Here is a 20,728-nt window from a genome sequence, read left to right as displayed (position 1 = left end):
AAGAACTGATTATGAATGAAAGACCTTTTCCTGGGCACTGTATTGAGCCACCTCATGAGATGACCGTTCAGTGGAAATGGGTGAGAGGGTACTGGTGAATGAGGATGAGAATGAACACAGAGGAACTGGCTGCACAGTGTCAGGGCAAGAAATGATGGCTTCATCTTATTGCCAGTATTCTTACTGGCTTTATTTATTGCCATTATTCTTACGACACGGGAAAAAAAGTCCAGACATCTGCTGAGCAGGTCTTGTTCCTGTGGCCCAGGCAGGGTTATGTTGGAGCCCACTGTGGCTTATCCATGTTCATTATTCACTTGCAATTGAATCCCAGGCACTGATGGGTTTCTGGTCCCAGTACAGAGTAAGGATGTGGCAGGACATCCAACGATGTCATAGACTTGTCTGTTCAAGCAATGCAAGGCTTATTTATCTCAATTTACCTAGAGGAATTAGGCTAAACAGAGAAAATGGGAAAGGAAAAGGAGAATGAGGAAGAGGAAAAGGAGTTGAAAGCAAGAGGGACAGTTTCAAATTGAAGGTGAGCTGGAATGCAGAAAATAGAGGAAATGAGATAATTTTTTGGTTTCATCAGGGTCGGGTATCCAGTTCAACTTCAGCAAAACTGCTGGAGATTCAAAGCTGCTATTTTCTGTTTTGTCATTTGTCCCTAAAAGCTATAATCTTCTCTGCATTTTTGGTTTGGCTTGTTTGTTTGTTATTGTGTTTTTTCCTAACCTGCATGCCTTCAGCTCTTCCCATCATTTCTGTTGCTGGCTGAAATCCCACTTGCATCTTTCAGGAAACTTGTCACTTGGCCAGAAATTTATTGAGAAAACAACCCAGCCTGAGCTGGCAAAGGAGAATGCAAGTACTCATAATATTTTCAGCCTCTTTTGGCCTTCAACAGAGACATTCATGAAGCATAAAATTTTAGTTTAGATGTAGATTTAATCTTCCTCAGCATCTAAAAGTGTTTGGGTTTTAAATCCTTACGCCCATCCTCAAATCTGTCTCTCAAAGGGTTGATGAAGATTTTGCTTTTACTGAAATGCTGTGTGTGATTGCATAACTGTCGTTGCAGCTCAGCGGTTCTGTTCATTAGCCTCCTGTTAAATCTAGAAGAAGCAAAAGTCCATGTTTATTTACCTTCTTTCTGCCCATTGTCATCTGTGAGAATATCTTAACAATTATATGAAGTACAGAGCGCACTGTGATAACAGCTGTTCCAGAGGCAGAGTGATTTCTCTCCTTAAGAGAAGCAGAGAAATGCTGCTGCATGGGGTTTTTTTGTTGTTTGTCTTGGGGTTTTTTTGGTTTTTTTTTCTTTTTTTTTTTAAGCAATTACTTCAGCCTGGGACTCTGTGAAAGCAGTGCACCTTGGCAGCAAAGCTGAGTAACGAGAAAAAACTGTCAGCAAAGTGCTGCCTTTCTTTCCCCTTTTCCTAACCAAATAGGAAAATAACAAAGTAAGTCTGCAATGAGGGACAGATTTTGTGATTAAATAGATCTTGGTAGGTCCACTGGTATTAGCAGGACTACTTCACTTTCAGATAATTACTCTAAATAAGGATTCTAGGACCCAACGAGAAATTGTAATCAAATTCAGTGAGAATCTTAGTAAACTAGGCAGCACCTTTGCTACTCAGTACAGAATGGTGATTGTCTTGCTGCAGTGTTTGACCTACTGTGATTTCCAGCACAACCATGTTTGCCATTTCTGAAAATTAGGGCAGTGGGTTACAATTTTAAGAAAGAAAAAGGAATATAAAAGTGGCATAATTGCCATGGGGAAGTAAATGGCATTTACTCATGCCATTGAGTAAAAGGGAGGAAGTATTTGTTGGTCATTATGGCTGTACTGCAAAGAGGTACATGGAAGCAGAGTAGTATGGTACAAAAACAAGTGGGTACTTGATGGCTCACTGAGTAAACAATGTTCAAAGGAACCATGTCATTGGGGACTCTCATTTTTTCCTTATTACATAAATGATTTTTTCCCAAGATATCATGATCTTGAGTTACAAATAAGGTCGTTTGTGAAGTGCAGAGAGGGTAGGTATTACTTCCATAATTGCCGAGGTAGAGCCACGAGACCCTCACTGAGGGCTGTAAACCAAAGAGCAATTTTTTTCACTGTCATATGTCAGCACCCACTTCAAAGAATGTGTAGCATGTACTGGTTAATACAGCACAGCTTGAGTTCTCCCCATTTTGTGTTATTAGTATATTTTCCCCATGGTGTGAGTTGTTGTTTAAACCAATACAGATTCTGAGTCATTAATACCATAGACTTCTTCACTGAACAAACAGCCTCTGAGAATGTATTAATTTTGTGTTTTCCACTGAATATGAAATGTTTCTCCAATTTGTCCATTTTTTGTCCAGAATTATTATAAATACTTTTTCTTAGATTTATCAAAACAGTATTTTTTTTCCTGTTGAAAAGCCAAAGTGGAAGAATTTGGTTTTACATCAATTTAATGTTAAAAATTCTAATATAAAAAGGCTATGAAAATGATATAATGGAAAAAAATTAAACATAGGAAAACAAGATCTTGGTAAACCCTTGCAAAAAATACTGAATCACAATTATCCCTTGTTTTTGCTCTCTTACCCCTTTCTCCATTTATTCAGAGCCTTTTAAAAATTGATTAGCTGAGACCATAATTTATACTCTGGATAGGCTTCTGAATTCATTTGTTCAGGTTGAAATTGCCTCAGATACATGTGTATATATATATATACAGATACATGTATAAAAAATATGCTAACTGCATGTTTCACATTGTTCAATATATCAGGTGAGCCATTTGGAGAATTTGATATTTTTGGAGTAATTGGTGTAAACAGGCATTTTATGTTTTTGAGTACAGTTTCAAAGAATTGGGTTTGATTACTCTATGCAATTCTACAATCAGTATTTTCCTAATTCTCACTAACTCTTGATATGTGAATCTTTCCTCTTAGAAGAAAACAGCATGGATGTAAATTAATCTACATTTTCATCAGTAAAATTGATAGATGTAAGTTTTAACAAATTCAATTCTGCTTAACTTGGTTTGAATTTGGAAGGAAAAAAAGAGCATGAAGATTGCCAAGAGAATGTTGTTTCAGTACAGTGCGGTTTCAGTGTTTCAATAGACAAATGCAAATAAATTGACTTGATGTGGTGGTGAAAAAGACATTTAACTGACCTGTTTCAGTAACTTGGGTACCCCAAAAACCTTGGCTGTGTTAGGGGTATATAAATGCTGTGTCAGACTTTAGGTTTATAGAGCACAGGAGTATAACACGGGATCCAGTTTATCTAGTTATATTTCCATAAATTTTTTCCCGATTTTTTGTTTGTTGTGATAGCAAGAACGACCTGGAAAATGATGCAGACAAATCTTGACAAATATTTTAAACATAGTACTTTTAAAAATGCATGGCTTTTGTTTAACTCATGCTGTATAAACATAAAAGTCAATACTAAGAATTTCTGCCTATATAAAGGCAAACTGAGTTCATAAAAGTTGCTTGGAATTTATACATATAGTGATATAGTCCTAAATGTTTCTGGAATATGCTGTTTCTGTGTCTCCTCCAGCTTCTGAGTGCCTATACAAATACTTTTTGAAAAATATTCTTTGGCATTTAAAACCTGAACAATCCTTAACCCTTTAAAAATAACTTGTATTTCTAGCAGTGTCAATGTCTCCTAATACAGAAAATGAGAGAACTGTCAGCAAGAGGGAGATTTAAGAAGACAGATATTTTGTTGTAAGCTGGTAGAAGGACACCAAATATGTGTTCAGCCATTCTTGTCACTGGAAGAGGCAGATACGCAATGCAGGTGAATTTGATCTCAATCTGCATCTCCTTCAAAGGATCTTTGGTAACCAATTTCACATGTCTGCTCTCCTCTTCGTAGTGCTCAGCCTCTGTGCTTGTTAACTGTACAGTCTGTGCCAACCTTGCTTCTGCTGGAACAGATTTCATACAGAGAGCTAACAATGAACAGTTTAGTTAAGCACATTGACAGAGTAGGTACTGGGGATCTGCTGAACAACTGACATCTGGGAGGAGCTTACTCTCTGTGCCTTGCATGATGGACACAGAGTTCTTGTCTGTATATATGGCAGTATTGTATATGTCAGGGTTTTCAGAGTCTTGGCTCTTTGGATACACGTATACAGCTGTTGATTAGACCACAAAGAACCAGCCTATGGAGACAGGTAGAGGAAAACATAAGGATGATCAGCTGAAGATGATACCCCTTATTCTTTCCTTTCAGAAGACCTGTGCCAAAACCTTACTTTCTGCAATCTGCCTGGCAGTGTGAATGAGTAGCAGTATTTGTTTTGATACAGTATTCAGTGTGCCTGTTTACTTTTTTTATTCCATATGATATTAAATTATGGTAAAAAGAGTAGTATAAATATCACAGCTGTTCGCAGAGGTTTCCAGACAATATAATTACTCAAAATGTTATTTTCCTCTGCAGAAAATAAAACAAAAAAAAATGCCTTTCTTAAAGATTTTTTTATCAAAATTAAAACATATCAAAGGCAGCTTAAGCACTACAGAAGGAAATCACTTAAAAGAAACTGGTCTCTGTTCTGTTACTGGTGAATTAAGTCACTTTGGGCTTGTTCGTTTTGCTTGGTTTGAGATTTTTTTTCCCACATGTTCTCCTTCAAAATCATAGTATGGAGTTCAAAGGCAACCCTAAAAAAAATTTATAGGAGTTTTTTTACTGTTATAAATAGACAAAAATATATTAAAAAGAATACTTTTATTTGCACAGTAGGCTTTTGACAACTTTTTTTCTAAATAATGTATTTTTAGGTACAATGTAAGCACTGAATGAATCATAGAATCATAGAATCAACCAGGTTGGAAAGGACCTCTGAGATCATCAAGTCCAACCCTTGATCCACTACTGCCATAGATACCAGACTATGGCACTAAGTGCCACTTCCAGTCTCAAAAAGAATTAGTAGTGCTTCTTATTAGTAGACTTTTTAGCTTAGAAATTTTTAAGCAGCATTTTACTGACTTATGTAACCATAAGGTTATGGAGTCAAGTTAAATCCTTGATTAATGTCATTGATTTGGTCTGTGGCTTCATCACATATAGGGAATTAATTCATTTTGAGGTGGTGGAGAATTGATAATGCTTTGAAAAAATGATAATACCATAATTACTGAAGTGAAGTTACTGCAAAGAATATACAGGCTAATAAGAAAGAATCTTAATCAACAGAAGTTGGCTAAATTCAATCTCAGTGCAAGATGTCCTCCAACTCTGCCCAGGTATTACAGAGTAAACTTCTGGAAAGAAATCAGAGATAGATTAATTGGCATTGCTAGTGAAGTATTGCTTTGCTTCAACATTACAGGTATATGACATACAATATATGTTTCAGAATTCCTAAACTGTGCAAGTTGCTGTAGTACCTTAGATTTAAGAGCTTTTCTGAATACCTCTGTGATTTCTCTTGTGTTAAAAAACTAAGCATGTTGGAAAGCGTTTTGAAGAATCAGGGCATAATATTCCTTAATAATACAATTGATTTCGAAGGGACTAGTTATGGAGAAAAATTTACTCATCTTGATAATAGGGTGGCAGAACTCTGCATAATAAATAGAATTTTGGAAAAGACACTGGTTTTTTATAGTCTATTCCCTTGACAATCTAAGACTGTTCCTTATAATGTTGAATGCTCTATTTTTTAGCACTGTATTTAATTTCCTTGTAAATTACTCAAACTGTGGTTCTGCTACCACTTCCCCAGTCTATATCATAAATCAGAATGTGCATGTGTTTGTTTGGTATTGCTCAATAAAACAAATAACAACAGATCTGAAAAAGACGTCAGAAAACTGCTTATTCTTAATTTATGTGAATGATTGCTTATTTCACTGTTATGTTTAAGTGTATAATGACTTCTGCCAAAAGAATCTGACACATATTGCATTTGATTAATGAATGCCATTATTTGCTATTGGCCTGAAATATTTATCTTTATCTAAATATTTTTTTTTCATAATGGACAGTTTTAAAATTAGATTAAGCACTTCTGTATAATATCTATTTCTACTCCTAGACAAATCACCCTTTTATTCAATTAACATTACTATTCCAAGCTTTACCAAGTAATTTCCCAGTAATGTAGTATAAAACTGTTTCACTGTTTGCAACAATCAACTTCTGTACAAAAATCAGTTGAATAGAAAAGAAAGAAATCATGTGTTGATAATAATATGAGACTTAAAATGAGAGTGTACATTTTTGTAAGATGAATCCTTAGATGTTCTTGAATTGTGTTTTTCTAATGAGTACCTCTGGGTATTGGTCAAATTCATCATGTCTTAATCGTTGGTATCATGAGGATGCAGTTGCTCTTCCTATTTTTATTTTCCTTTTTTCATGAATTTACAGTTCAGTAGTCTAAGCTTAGAAGGAAAATAAACATGAATTAATTTTGCCAAGTAATTCTGAAACTCATTTTAATTAGTCCCTTACACTCTGCAGTTAACCATGATTGCATTTCATATTTTAGTCTTTCTTGCTTTGTATAAGGAGAAATACTCCTTAGTAACAATGTTAGTAAAGTGGAAGAATAAAATGATGCATCTTTCTACATTAGCAGTGCAGTTCAATTTTCCAAGCTGCTCTGATCAAAAAGTCTTGATATGTCAATTTTGCTAAATTTTGCCATCTACCTTAAGTATAACTGATTACATTTCTTGATTTAAGGATTAAGAAGTCAATGAAAAAGTTATCTGAGCTGGAAGACAAACTCAGTCTTAGAAAATGGTAATCTGTGACTTTCATTACATCTGATTCTGCTTACTGTATCTGACTATACTTAATTCTTGATGCATTACAGATTCTGAAATTTAAAAAAAAAATATCTCTGTTTGTATAAATGCATAGATCTTAGAGCTCCTGTTGGTAGAAAATAACTTCACGGAGATAAATTGATTCTCAAGCAGGGAAATACTTTTTCCCACTTATGTCCTACCTTGTTTAATATCTTTTGGAGCTTTGCATTTACAAATTCTGCCCTTGGAGAACAATAGTCCTACTCCCTTGGAAACTGATAGAAATTTTGGTCTTGGTTTTGAGAGGAACGTATAGTAATAGATCGGTTTGTGCATTATTTCTGAAGATTTTTGTTCTTTATATATAAGGTAAGAAATTCTAGTCTAAGAGCTAACGTCTTCTACAAAACTTGATGACTCTACAAGAGGTCCTTGGCCAATACTACATGGTACAACACAGCTGCCCAGTGTGAGTCGTGGCAGGAGAATTGTTTTCAGATTCCATCAGTGATCAGATCTCCCCCCAGTGTCACACAGAAACACTGGACACAGATGATGCAGACAGTGATGATGGGTTTGCACATCAAAAGTCTTTGCAGCTGAAAGGCACCAAGGTTCTCATATATGATTAGCACACGAGCCCTATGGGGAAAATATCTGCTCCTCCAAATGAGATTACAGTACAACTGCTGCTTTCCCAACATGTATTCCATAAAATGGAACTTGGGCAAAGTTTATGGTTGATTACTTTGTAGTTTGCATCTTTTCTTTTGGTATTATCCAACATGTTCACCTTCACTCTCTTTTTCATTCTCAGGAGAATCTGGTTTGCTTATCAAGTTCTCTTTCTCTCTCTTTCTCTCTTTTTCCCCGGTTTTTCCCCTTCATCCAGATGGAATGCCATTTGCTTGGTGGGTTGGCCGTGCCAATGAAAAGCATCTTTACTGGGGAGGATCTCTTCCGGGCATTCAACAATGTGCATGTGGACTGGAAGAAAGTTGTCTGGATATGAGATATTTTTGCAACTGTGACGCAGATAGAGAAGAATGGTAATAATTTTAACATGTAAATGGCAGTATCTGTATGAAGAGCTGGTGATAGGAAGTAGGAAAGGAAGGGTTAAATCCTTTCCTGATTCACAGTTCAGGAAGATTGAATTGCTTGAGTATAATCAGACAAGAATGAAAGTCAAACTAGAATTTTGACTTCTGATTTCATCTTAAATTTCTTTTTTAAACCAAAACCAAGATATCTGGCTGAAGCATGTTGCTGGAATGGGTGGTCTTCAAAAAAATATTTCTCGTTGAATGCTGAATCCGGTAACTGTATTTGTTTAAAAATTTTTATTCAGTTGGAGCATTACATGAATAAAGGTTCTGGGAGATTGGTTCACGGGCATATATCAGAGGAGAAAATTCAAGTATAGACAGCAAAAGTCAGGTACAGCTAAACAAGAAATATGTACTGTTGAAAAGAACAGTATTTTTTCTAAGAGACAGTATATCTGTATGTGCCTTAATGTTTTTTTACATTGGATCCCAAGCTTTTTAAAGTCAATAATAAGACTTGCTTTGGCTTCTGTAGGCTTTGGTTTAGTTTCCATAGGAAGTTTTAGTTCCAGTATGAATATTCAAAGCCTTCCCTGGCTTTTGACTTTAGGTGTGCTCTGATGCTGCATGAATTTGGGAAAGCCACCTCACAATCTTCTCTCATTCTCTGCACCTTCAGAGAACTCCAACCACCAAGAGATAGTTGGTGAACTTTCTAATTAATTCCTAATTGTGTTTGAGGGGACTGAAATGCCAGATGAGTGTTGTTGGAAGTGCAATTTGAAACACTGATGTGAAAACTCTCATTCACTTACTTTTGGACCACTCACTGATAGGAGCTGTTGTCCTTTCTCTGAAAAAAAGATATTTTAACCTTGAGTAGTTCAGAAATTATGAATAACAGAAGTAGACAAGAAATGTCTTACTGTCATAGGCTACTGTGTTTGAAATAGTGTCCAAATTATCCCCGTGAAACCTTCACTTAAAATGAGCAGAAAGGAACTGTAAAGAGTCCTGAAATACAAAAAAAATAAAATCAGAAATTACTTGTCACTGTAAGTGTTGGGTTTTTTTGGTTGCTTGATTTCCAGACAGTGTGAGTATTTGCCTGGACCATTTATTTTCCTGGGGTCACGATTCGTTTTCAAAAATTATAACTGTAAGGGGATTTCTTCAGGAAGATGTTTATGTAAACGTTGGCTTATGCATGTGATTTGTATAGAATAGGCTGGCTGTGCATGTTAATCTATCTTTTCTTTAATGTTTGTTTATCAGATGCGCTTTTGACAAGGTTTACACATGAGCATCAAGAGCATCTGTTTTTACTAGTGCTTGGCTCATTTCATAATCCACATTCCATTTTTCAGTGAGCTACTTCCCAAGTAGAACAGGGTGTTATGCTGGCAGACATTTAGATTGCAGTCTGTGATTGCAGGACTGCACCATTAGGTCATACAAACCAATGCAAGGTGAAAGCTAAATGCAGTTTTATAATGTTTCAGCTAAGTCTCCTCAGGAAATGAGACCCAAACACGTTATGCTATGGGTGTTTATCTCCATTTTAACCCCACACCCAATGATTTCAAACATCTTGAAGAGAGAAAGAGAAATCTCGAAAGTATTACAAATTACACATTTTATGAAAATTTATGCCAGGCTGAGGGGAAAAAGCCAATTAAAATGCACAAGAAAGAAGTTAAGGAAGCGTACACTTCTATTAGATTTTGGAAAACCCTCATGGGAGGGAGATGTTGGAAATCATGCGTCATTAGCTTGGCAGCTCACAGAGCTACTTGTTTCTCCTAATTCCATGATAATAGCAGAATATGCTCAGAAGTCTCCTCTGCTAAACTGCCTACTGTTTGTTGGTTTGGAGGTTCAGTTGTTTTGGTGTTTAATCCATGAGAAATTTTTACTTTGGTAGCATTCTAAATTGCAGGTTGTCTTTTTAAAAGCTGAAAAACCTCTGACCTTTATGAAGAGTTTCTAAACATAAGAAATTTCATGCCTCTTGAAGATTGCTTTTGTGTTTCCCTGCTAGAACACTGACCCCCTGATATATAACGAGCATTAAAACCTGAAACCTGCTGAGATCTGAACTGTGACTTTAACTTGCTATACATTATAGTGGAAGGAGCAAGACAGCAATAGATGCATTTATTTGCCTCAGCATGAAATAAAATGGGTGCTGCAGAGTGGAAAACCAGAAAATCATTTTTACTCTTTTAGATAAATCATGCTGCTCCAAGGTAGGAACTCTCTAGAATAGTTGGAACGTCCTTCTGAAGAGGAGACAGGCCTAAAATTTTGCTTTGATTTGCTTTCCATAGACTAAATCTTAGGTATAGAAGGAGCTACTAATTTCTCAGAGCAGCAAAGAAATCATAAACAATGGAAGGCAGACCTGACAAAGTCCTGAACCAGGTGTTTGGCAGCACACAATATGTACTTCTAGGCATGCTGACTTTTAAATGATATCTGAGCAGACACCTGAGCCTGCTGCTATTTTTGGGCTCTTACTTGACAACAAGTTAGTCCCCTGGCCAGATGAACAGGAATGTATAATTAAAAGTGCTCTATGGGGAAGGCTTTTGTGTTTTTCACCTTTGTTCTTATTAAACCATTATACTGATAAGTATCTTCTTCTATCCAGCTCCCCATTATACTTCCAAGCTCTGTAGTATGATTACAGCTAATTCTGTCACTGCAGGATAGTGGAGCATCTTCATGGTATTTACCAGAGAATGGGAGAAGATCTCTGATGAGGAAGCAGAGGCATAAGTTGCCACCTTAAGTTTTTGAACCAAGCAAGGGACCTGGAAAGGTGTCAAACGCTCTTTGACTGTAGTTTATGCATGCTTCAAAAAAAAAAAAAAGAGAAATTTCTGACTGTTGAAAAAACTTGCTAGTGGCTGGGAACATTCATAGAGATCCAGTGGCTTCATGCTGAAGCTAAATCTAGTTCATAAAATGTTTTATTTTTCTTTCTTCCTCCTCCCCCACACTGAGAATAGTTAACTGTTGAGACAAGTTGTGTATAGATGAGGCAGATTTGCAATTTTATTTCAAAACACATACCCTCTTTCAAACAGAGGATGCATTCTTGATGCAGGCATAACTGGGGAAATGTGTTAAACTGATCTAAAGGATAAAGCATTACTGAAATACAGACAGGGTAGTGTTATAATGAGATTGTTTGGATTCTTAAACCTCTCCCAGGTTTTCTTCCATCTCAAGCAAAGTTCTCTTGCCTTGGCAGTTAAAGCCCTGCTGCTCACCACCACCTTGCATTTAAATGGGAGGAAACTCTTCCATACCATGGTGATGTATGACTGTCCTGAAGTCCGTTTCTGGTTTGGTCTCTCTAGAATCCAATTTCCACTTCAAATGAAAAAAATTTAGTGAAGCCAGTCATCACCTGGAAACCTTGTGAATTTGGAGAACTTCACAGCTTTTTATTTTGTATAGAAAGAGAGGCATCTCTGGAACTCATTTTGTACAGAAGCTCTGGCTTCTCAGCAAAGTGTGGTGGGCTGTTAATTCCAGTGAGTAGCTGATTGGCCATCTTTTATTTCTATTCTCCAGTCTTCCTATTCAAACTGTAGGAGTGTCCTTTTATCTTCCAGAATAGTCTCCTTCACTGGGGAACTAAGCCTTTGCCATTTCCGTGCTCACCTCTTTATCATGTCTTTGGGGCACTCCATGGAGTAAGGAAACCACAGGACATGAAAAGGAGGGGAACAAAAGGGAAGATGGATACTGCTATTGTCAAACACAGTTTGTCTTGCAGAGATATACTGAACATATCCAGCCTTGTATGAGGAGGAGCAAAGCCACATGGAAATGAACGAAGTTTTGTTTGGATGAGCTATATTTGTACAAAGCTGTGCCAGAGCCAGGATGCTAAAATTGGAAGGGCTGAGGAGAGCAGGGCAGAGAAACCCTGACAAGCTCACATTTGACAGGTTTTGTTTACTCAGCCACTATCCCACACTGAATCCATTCCCCCAGAAGCAATGCAGGCAACTCCACAGAGCCTGTGAGCTCATAAATAAACCCTGCCAGAGGTGACCTGGCCTGTATAGAGCTGTCTTGGATATCTACTGTCATGACTGCATTTGTGAACAAATGAAAAGAGCTGCCTGCAGAGAGCTGACTGTAGCAGGACCCTGAGGTGTCAGGAATCAGTTCTTTACTATCATTACCAAACTCTGTACCTCTTCTCTAATTCAGCCAAATATAGGCAATGCATCTTGCCTTCAACTGTTACACCTGTTATACAGATCATGGATAACATAGCAATTAAAATTTATTGCTTTGGATTATTAATGGTATGTCCTGCACAGGCCCCAAAACTTTTTTTGATGGAAGCCTGTTTCACAGGCCCATCCCTTATGCACTTCATTGCCATCTGCTGATTCCATTCCCCAAATGTGTGGTAGTCATGAAAATCTGTACTGAATATCTGACTACTGAGGCTCTGTTCCCACTAGAGTTTTCATTAATGTACAAGAGGAAAACGTACCAATAGGGGATAATATGAGAATAAATTATATTTAATGGCACCACTGTTCTACCATCTGTTAGAAAAAAATATGGAAATGGCTACCTGGAGATTAGCAATTTATGATGGCTCACACTGTTAGGACACCATAGAGTAAGAGTTTGTTGAGCATGCTTTTATTGGTAGCCAGGAAGAAGAAAAATAGTTTCATAATGTTATGATCAAAATAGTTATTTGTCATTTATAGGTAAGTCTACCTTTACTACATCCTAAAATATCCAGTTGCTACATTATCACCTTTAGCATTGCTGTGCTTGCAGCAAATTTTTTTTTTTCTTTTTTAAATCAGCCCATAAATAGAGCATTTGTTTGATGTGTAACATGCCTCATAGCTTATTAAGGAAGTCTTTTGGGTAGATGCAGACGTTAATCTTCAGACATGGGTAAACAAATGACATCCAACTTTATTTAATACCCATAAATAAAAAAATTTCAGTGATTTAATTTAAAAGGCATTATTAGATTTGTTTTGTTTGGGATTTGCTTGTGGGAAGTACAAATTGATACTATCCTTTATGTTAAGAGCTCAGAGAAATATCTGTTCATTGAGGGTTCTTTCCACCTTCAAAAACCTTCAGATTTTCATCTGAATTTGTGCCAAATTGAGTGCCAAGTCAGATAAGCAGGAGGTCTACTTCTCAAGTTTATTAATTTATTTATACCATTTTCTGTGCGTACAGCACTCCTTTGACGGAAGTGATTGAACCTGGCTTGATTTTTGTGAAATCAGGACTTAATTTACATTCCTGGCCAAGGAACATCACCCCGCAAGGATGTTCCTCAAGGGAACTACCCTCCTATAGTTCTCAATACTGAGAAGCAGGACACAGTGTGATGCAAAGGATGTACTTGGTGGAAGTGGTCACAGAGTGCTATGTGAAACACATGAACAGAAATAAAGTGGTGGGTTTGGTTAACCCGAGAAGCAGCTGTGGAAAAGCAAATATAATCTGTTTTTAAGTGTGTGTTAACTGCTAAATTAAAATACATATAAGTAAAAAGGAGCTCTGGGAACAAACACAAAAATGATTAATCTAACAAGGTTTTATTTTTGTTTAAAAGACAAAATCATGTATGTGCACATCATAGTGTAGATGCTTTCTATCAGAAAATAGCAATTTTATTTGAAAATCATAGTACATTAAAAGTGATCCCCAAGCCCCCTTCAGGCAAAAATTCCAAACGTTTTGTCCAGGCCCTGGTATATTTGTATTTTGTAGTGCCACAGCAGTGCCTCCAGGAAGTTATTGTGCAGGTACATGAAGCTCTTCTGCTCCTCTCTCAGGAATAATGCATTTCTTTTGAGAGGCTGCCATAGTGTACCACATAGAGAAAAGGAATCGTGGTGCTTTGTAAGAGGAGTCTAAAATAAGTTCAACTTAAAAAATACCAGGAATTTGAAACATTCACAGTGTCTTCAACTTTCTTATCTGCTTTTCTTAACTGAAACATTGTAGGTGTTGACTTTTCAATAAAAACTTAATTTTCTACCATGAAATAATAATAATTAACTGCAACAATACATATGTTCTTCCTGTAGCTGGTACATTCTCTGAAGGACAGAATATTTTCCTGATAGGTTTTATTTCAGTGGCTGCTTGTATGAAAATAAGTATCATTATATGAGGGGATTTTTTCCATGTGTGAAAGAATAAAACATATAAAATGTGCTATTTGAGCTTGAAGAGAAGCTTGATTGAGTTTTCAAGGCGTTAACAAAGAAGGGAAGATTTTTATTAGTTCTAGAATATTTTTCTCTCTCACCGTTGAGCTACGCTACTAAAGTTTGCTGTGACACTGGCATATAACTAATAAAAACTCAATCATAAAATTTGATATAAAGGAACTTCATGCAGTATAACAGAATATCTAATAAGCAATGCAGTTTTTAGAGATGTGGAATAGATATCTTTAAAATGTCATCATTTCATGGTTTTTTGTAGATATTTTCAGTGCTAGTTGTAGGAAGATACTGATTTTTATTTTAATCCTGATCATAGCTAGTAAAAAGACTGCACTATATTTTGAATTAAAATAAATTTGCAGAAGGTCTCCCTAGATATTTTGTGATTTTTGAAAAGTTTATTTTAAAAACGTAAATGCCAGCTTAGTTACATTCTTTCCTAAGAAATACTCAAATAGTTCAACTTTTGTTACATCTATTTCATAATACTTTGAGAGCATTTACACTAACTTTCAAATATTGATAGAATAAGCTATAGGAGTGTGCTACTGAGAGTCTGCCGTGAAGAGATTTGGAGACCACATACTTTTGATTTCTACATGGTAGTTTTCCTTCTGTGTCTGTATCGAAGGCATCACTCTTCCTGGTGCCTGGGAATTTCATCTTACTGCACTTTGCCTGTAGTTATTTGCATGTCAGACACCCACTGAAGTAAGATGAAAATGTTAGGGTCAGAGAGGGTACCTCTCCTTTTCCCCTTGGCATTATGAGACAATTAGTTGTGCTGCATGCAACTAGAAACAATGAAAAACAATGCAATGTATGCAGCCCTTATAAAAAAAGATCAAAATACTTCTGTTTTTTTCAAACGTTAATCGGAGGAGAGCACTTAGCCAAGCAAACATCCAAGGTTGTGTGACAGAGCACAGCTGCAGTGTTCATCCTGATTATTATTTCTTTGCTGAAGTCTGTGTCCTTTCCCATAACTGGAACTACACCTAGAGGTATGTTTGTGGAAGTTGGCATTACAAGCAGGATATAGGCAAGTCTGGAATCCTGCCTGGAATGTCAGACTCTCTGACAGTAGTATCACTCAAAAAGTGATACCTGTTTCCTGAGGCATTGTGTCACACCTGCCTGGAAGAGCAGGTTTGGATTACTGGTATTTTGGATATGGTCATTGTTACCATCCCCACGTATAGCATGAAGTCTTTCACCTCTGAGCAGAGAGGTGATCTGGGCCATACAGAGGTAGAGATCTTTCCTTCCTCTAAAACTATTGAGATTTGGTTCTGTGAAGGATGCTGTGCCATGTTCATGTGCCCAGATGTACAGGATACCTTAACCTTGAGAAAAGAAGCTAGGAGAAGAAAAAAACAACACTATGGAGATGACATTCAGTAGCACTCACCTCTCTATTGTCAATCGATAAAGAAATACCTCAAAAGGGCAGTTCTGCTCTAGTAAGGTCAGGGTTGGGTGCCTGAGGGACTCAGCTGAGTTCATGAAGTACAGTGGGATGAATGCACACCTGTACACCCTGCCAGAGTCAAAGCCACTGGATCAGCTTAAGGACCTGAGGGCTGCTATGAAGCACCACGCTGCATTTTGGGGGCAACAATTTTTCCAGCACACTCAGGGTGAAAACAAAGAAATTATCCTTTAGGAATCTTTCTTTCTTTTCTCTTCCTTTCTAGTAGCCATGGGTAAGTTAGTTGGAGCTGAAGAATAAGCTCAGCTAAGCAAACAAGAGAAGTTTGACATTGTAGTAAATCAGCATTCAGTATTTCAGTTGGTGAACGAAAATTTCCACTGGCACATAATACAAAGGACTGATTCAGTCAAAACTCCCTCTGCCAATTCAGCCGGTTTTGCAGTGTGCAGAGTCAGTCATCTCCCAGCCATCTTGAAGTTGGATCAGTAGCTGTCTGGCTGCCCTGTGCTAAGTGTGCTAGATCAGGCATCGCCTGTCCTCTTCCTGCTTGGGTAAAGCATAAAGCCAGAATAAATGCTGTTATCTGTCTCCAGCTAACTTTACTTACAGAAATGAAAATTTGGACTTATGCCTGATGCACATTAAATTCATCCTGCTGAGAAAACCCAGTAGAGCCTAGTTTACATAAATGCCCATTGGTCAACATGGCAGCATTCTGCTTTGGCTTCACAGTCTTTCTGCACAGCTGAAGCACATTTACAGCCATCCCAGACAGAATCATGTATCCAAATAGTGTCCAGTGGTCATTACTGCATATGAGGACAGAACATACATATGAATGTATATGTCTTAAATAGTGTGTACTGGTCATCATTCTCCCAGGTAATTCTGCAAAAGATCTTTTGTCTTTCAGTAAACGTCTTTTAAATGCTGCCTTGCGTAAGGAATGCTGAGGGTTTTGTCTGTGGTTAATCTACCTCTTTCTGTTTGTATATTATAATCCAGGACAAATGATACCGGCCTCCTTACTTTCAAAGACCATTTGCCTGTAACTCAGATAGTGATCACTGACACAAACAGATCAAATTCTGAGGCTGCTTGGAAAATCGGCCCTTTGCGTTGCTATGGAGACAGTGAGTACTAGCTCTTCTCAATTTCCATAGGTACAGAATGTTCTCTCTTTCCTTTAGTTTGTTTTTTTTGTTTGTTTGTTTTTTGTTGGGGGGGGGTGTGTTTGTTTGTTTTTGGTTGGTTGGTTTTTTGGGTTTTTTTGGTAGTTATCTTTTTCTTGTTTTTAAACTTATTTCTTTGATGAAAGGTGGCTTTCCACATGCAGTTTACAGCTGCTGTCCTGTGCCAATTAACTATAGAGAAGGGGGTTGTGTTTGCAGGACAGTTCTGGAACGCTGCTTCCTTCAACACAGAGGCCTCCTATCTGCACTTCCCCACATTCCACGCCGAGTTTAGTGCAGACATCTCCTTCTTCTTCAAAACTACTGCCGTCTCTGGGGTATTCTTGGAAAACCTTGGGATTAAAGACTTCATACGAATTGAAATAAGCTGTAAGTTTCACCGTTAAGAAATCTTGGGGTATTTACCCAATTTGACAAGTGCAAGGGCATATTTTCTGCTGTCTTGAGATGCCTGAAGAGGATAAGATGGAGACATAAAGACTCATTAATCTAGACTTGTCTATCACTCCTGTCAAGAGTTTCCCTGTATAGCTTTGGTCATTATGCTTAACCTTGTTATGTTTATCTTTCTTAAACAAGTGTAGGAATGTAGTTTTTTCAACATTTATATTTATTGTTTTGCTCTTTAGAGAAAAAAATTACTGGTTAGATGTACCCATAGGCTGTAATTTTAGTTGAAAGTTGAAAAAGTTAATACAACCATTCTGATGGTTACTTTTATTCGTGTATCAGTAACATACCCAGCCTGATGCAGTCCTAGAATTTCAGAGGAACTGAGTGTGTATAGTACAGCTACAAGGTGAGAGTTTATGAAGGACAGGACACTAATGCAAGATAAGACAGTCACAGTTGTAATGAGTCTTGAATACTTGAAAATATAGTGAGTGCAATGTAACTGCTACTCAGCATATAAAGGAGAATAGCAGGAAATTTAATTAGTGAGATTTTGCCTCACTCCTGTTCTGACAACTTCAAATATTTATCAGTGATAAAAGAGTACTGTGGCTTTGACATGAAATATGACTTCTGTATTCCAAATTCTGTCAAGCTTAGGGAAAACAAACTGAGTGCTATGCATTTGATAATATGCTTATAATAACCCCAACATAAAAATTAATAAAACAGGGCCCTAAGGCCCTTCGATTCATTAAACCAATGGTAAATGTCATGGTGCATTATCACAAGGTAATGAGGTATGATTTACTGTTAATTGCACATCAAAGTCCAATTTGGTTGTACTTCAGTGTACTGTGGTTCATTCTCAGGGATATAGAAGTAAAAATGGCATCAAATGTAACAAATACTGTAAACTAAGATTGTTTAGTGAAAGTTTCTGGATTTGTGTTGAATCTGTACTCCTAGAGAAATGAGTTATTTAAAAGTTTGGGAAAAATCTTTTAAACTTGGGCTTCTCACCAGTAGTTTGATGCTGTGCTTCCTCGTGCCAGATGGAATTTGCAGCCTAAAGGCCTTGTACCAAGGAAGCTCTACAGACCAGCTGCTTCTAAAGGAAACGGCTCTTTAGCAGATGCAGAGGCTCTGAATTGATCTTTGTCTATCCCTATGGAGCGTTTCCTATCTTAACTATCTAAGAAGCAGCTTCCAAAACTAGACCTATCCAATTTTTGAGGCTTGAAATAACAGGTTTTTTATGAAATTCAGTCTACCTACAACCTTCTGGTTTTGTGATCTGTGGACCTGATTCTTGGTCTCGTGGTGCATTTAGCATTTTAGGAAGAGGAAAAATAATCAGTAGCCAGAATGTTAAAAAGTTCTAGCCTCCTTCAGGCTTCCAGTAGAGCACAGTAGACTCCATTATGTGGTTTGTTTTTCAACTATTGTCCTGTTTCTAGGTGCCTTATTATCTCTAGACATGTGTTATATATACAAATTTGGTTTAGGATCACCAGTGATCTAGGTTTGCTCATCTATTTTTTCTTGCTTCTTGAGTCAGACTTAGGCAAACAAATGCTTGTAGGATTCTCTCCTACCATATGCAGCCAAGTTATGTAATTGTTAAGTACATACAGTTTGAAAGATTTAGTTGGAAAGAGATTCTTCGTCCTTTCTCCCATCTTAGCATTTTTTTGTCCAAAATCTTTTGGTACCATTGTGTGACTTTTGTGCAACATTTGTCGCTTTTGCTTCATAAAGAGAACTTCCATTTCTAGAGCACAGTAACTGTTATGACAAAAAAAGATGTGTACCCACAGCCAGGCATAATCAAAGCAGAGATCAAACAGTGAGGCTGCAGGCTTAAATTTATGTATAAACTGCTGTGTAGGAGATGGGAGGTAAATGATCCTGTACTCTTTGCTGACATAAAAGTTAATGAACCCTATATTTATGTAAGATTTCTTGATGTCAAAACCACAATTTAAATCAGACCTTCACCTCCTCTTCACATCTGTTTATCTGTTCCAGCCCCCAAAGAGATCACCTTCTCCATAGATGTCGGGAATGGCCCCACAGAAGCCACTGTGCAGTCTCCCAGCCCCCTGAATGACAACCAGTGGCACTACATCCGAGCAGAGAGGAACCTCAAGCAAACGTCTCTCCAGGTGGACAGCCTCCCCAAGAAGGTCCTGGAGGCACCTACTGAGGGGCACTTTCGCTTGCAGCTCAACAGCCAGTTGTTTGTAGGTAGGGATCATAAGGGTTTCCGTGGGTATCAACAGTATTTCTGTGTCCATACCTTGGTAATGAATGCTGTTGTCTCACCTTTGACCCTGTATGTGGTGACCTAATTTTGCTTTCTCTTCCGTTCCTTCATAGGCAACACAAAGTAAGCCCAAACAACTGCGTTTACACTCAAAGCACTAACCATAGTTTAAGCGTATTATACTTTATGGTATTTTTAGGGTCAAATACTTGAAAGGTATTTATTGCCAAAGAATTTACAGTCTTCCTTCTTGTGCAGTACTGGCTGTGTAATTTGCTGTAGAAAATGAGATCTCTCTCTTTAAACACAATGTAAAAGTCACGAATTTGTCATAAAAATTTCTGGGGCAAAGCCTGATTGAAAGTATGGTCTTCAAAGTCTGGTCCTTCAAATGTGCCTACCGAAACCCTTATTTGGCTACTGAGTCCATGACTGAGAGAACTATGAACAGAGTCAAAGCAAACACAGGTGTTTACCTAGAAGTGATCTTTCAAAGGAGAAAAAAAAAATTAAAAGAGAAAAACATCTCTGCATATATTTTGTTTCCCTATCACCTGTGCAAAAGAAATCTGGTTTGGAACTAGCTTTTGTTTGATAATATGATCATGGATTACAAGGGGAATCCTCTCTTTTTCATATTCAAACACTGTCTTTCTGAGTAATCTGCTCAGTGATGGAGTGGGCTGTATCTCACATCTTATCCAGAGCCATTCAGGTAACTACCAATTCCTTCCTTAAAATGGAGTCTCTTACTTAGCTGAAATACTGTAGCAAACCTCAATCTGTCAATTCATTTTAATATAGTTTACTTGTGTATTCACACGCTTTGATTTAAGTAGATTTCAGGGTATTTATTTGAGCTTTTTATTGTGTATGTGTGCAGTAATTACTGGGCTCTGAATGCAAAGAATTAATCTGTAATAAATAGATACAGCTGCATCAATGTCAGGAGTCCTTCCCACATAGCAGTTGATTTATACTCCCTAAAATGATCTCTGCTAGACTCAGCTGGAGAGGAGCTCACTGAAGAACTCACAGAAGGGAGGTTTAAGACTGCCACAATGCAAGGTTTCTGTTTTCTGGTATGAAGCATGCTGCTAATCACTTGTTTTTTAAATGCTACTTTGATCCTAAGAGCATGTTCTGTGGGAGGCCAGGCCTGAAGGCAATAGGGTTGGGCTGCTAGACACCTTAGAAATGTCAGAGAATTTTAGCCAAGTTACTGTTTCCAGCTAGAAAAACTGGAGATTTAGTGACTGGATAGACTTTTGCAATGTTTGGGAGTTGAGTGGATGGGTAACAGCTGTGCAGAAAAGGTCCCATCG

The 20,728-nt window shown here is 37.4% G+C and overlaps 1 protein-coding gene across 1 annotated transcript in view; it reads left to right on the top strand.

Moving 5' to 3' along the window:
* Positions 1-20,728, top strand: part of CNTNAP5 (contactin associated protein like 5) — a 288,117-nt gene that overhangs the window by 221,623 nt on the left and 45,766 nt on the right. Inside the window, exons 14-17 of the mRNA XM_027636681.1 lie at positions 7,709-7,865; positions 16,554-16,681; positions 16,940-17,110; positions 19,166-19,384. Of these exons, the coding sequence (XP_027492482.1) occupies positions 7,709-7,865; positions 16,554-16,681; positions 16,940-17,110; positions 19,166-19,384 (675 nt within the window). The remainder of the gene's footprint in view (positions 1-7,708; positions 7,866-16,553; positions 16,682-16,939; positions 17,111-19,165; positions 19,385-20,728) is intronic.

This window comes from Corapipo altera, unplaced genomic scaffold (genome assembly GCF_003945725.1).
Source record: "Corapipo altera isolate COAL_440 unplaced genomic scaffold, ASM394572v1 45, whole genome shotgun sequence".
In the NCBI taxonomy this organism is placed as follows: Eukaryota; Metazoa; Chordata; class Aves; order Passeriformes; family Pipridae; genus Corapipo; species Corapipo altera.
This window is presented reverse-complemented; position numbering and strand designations above follow the sequence as displayed.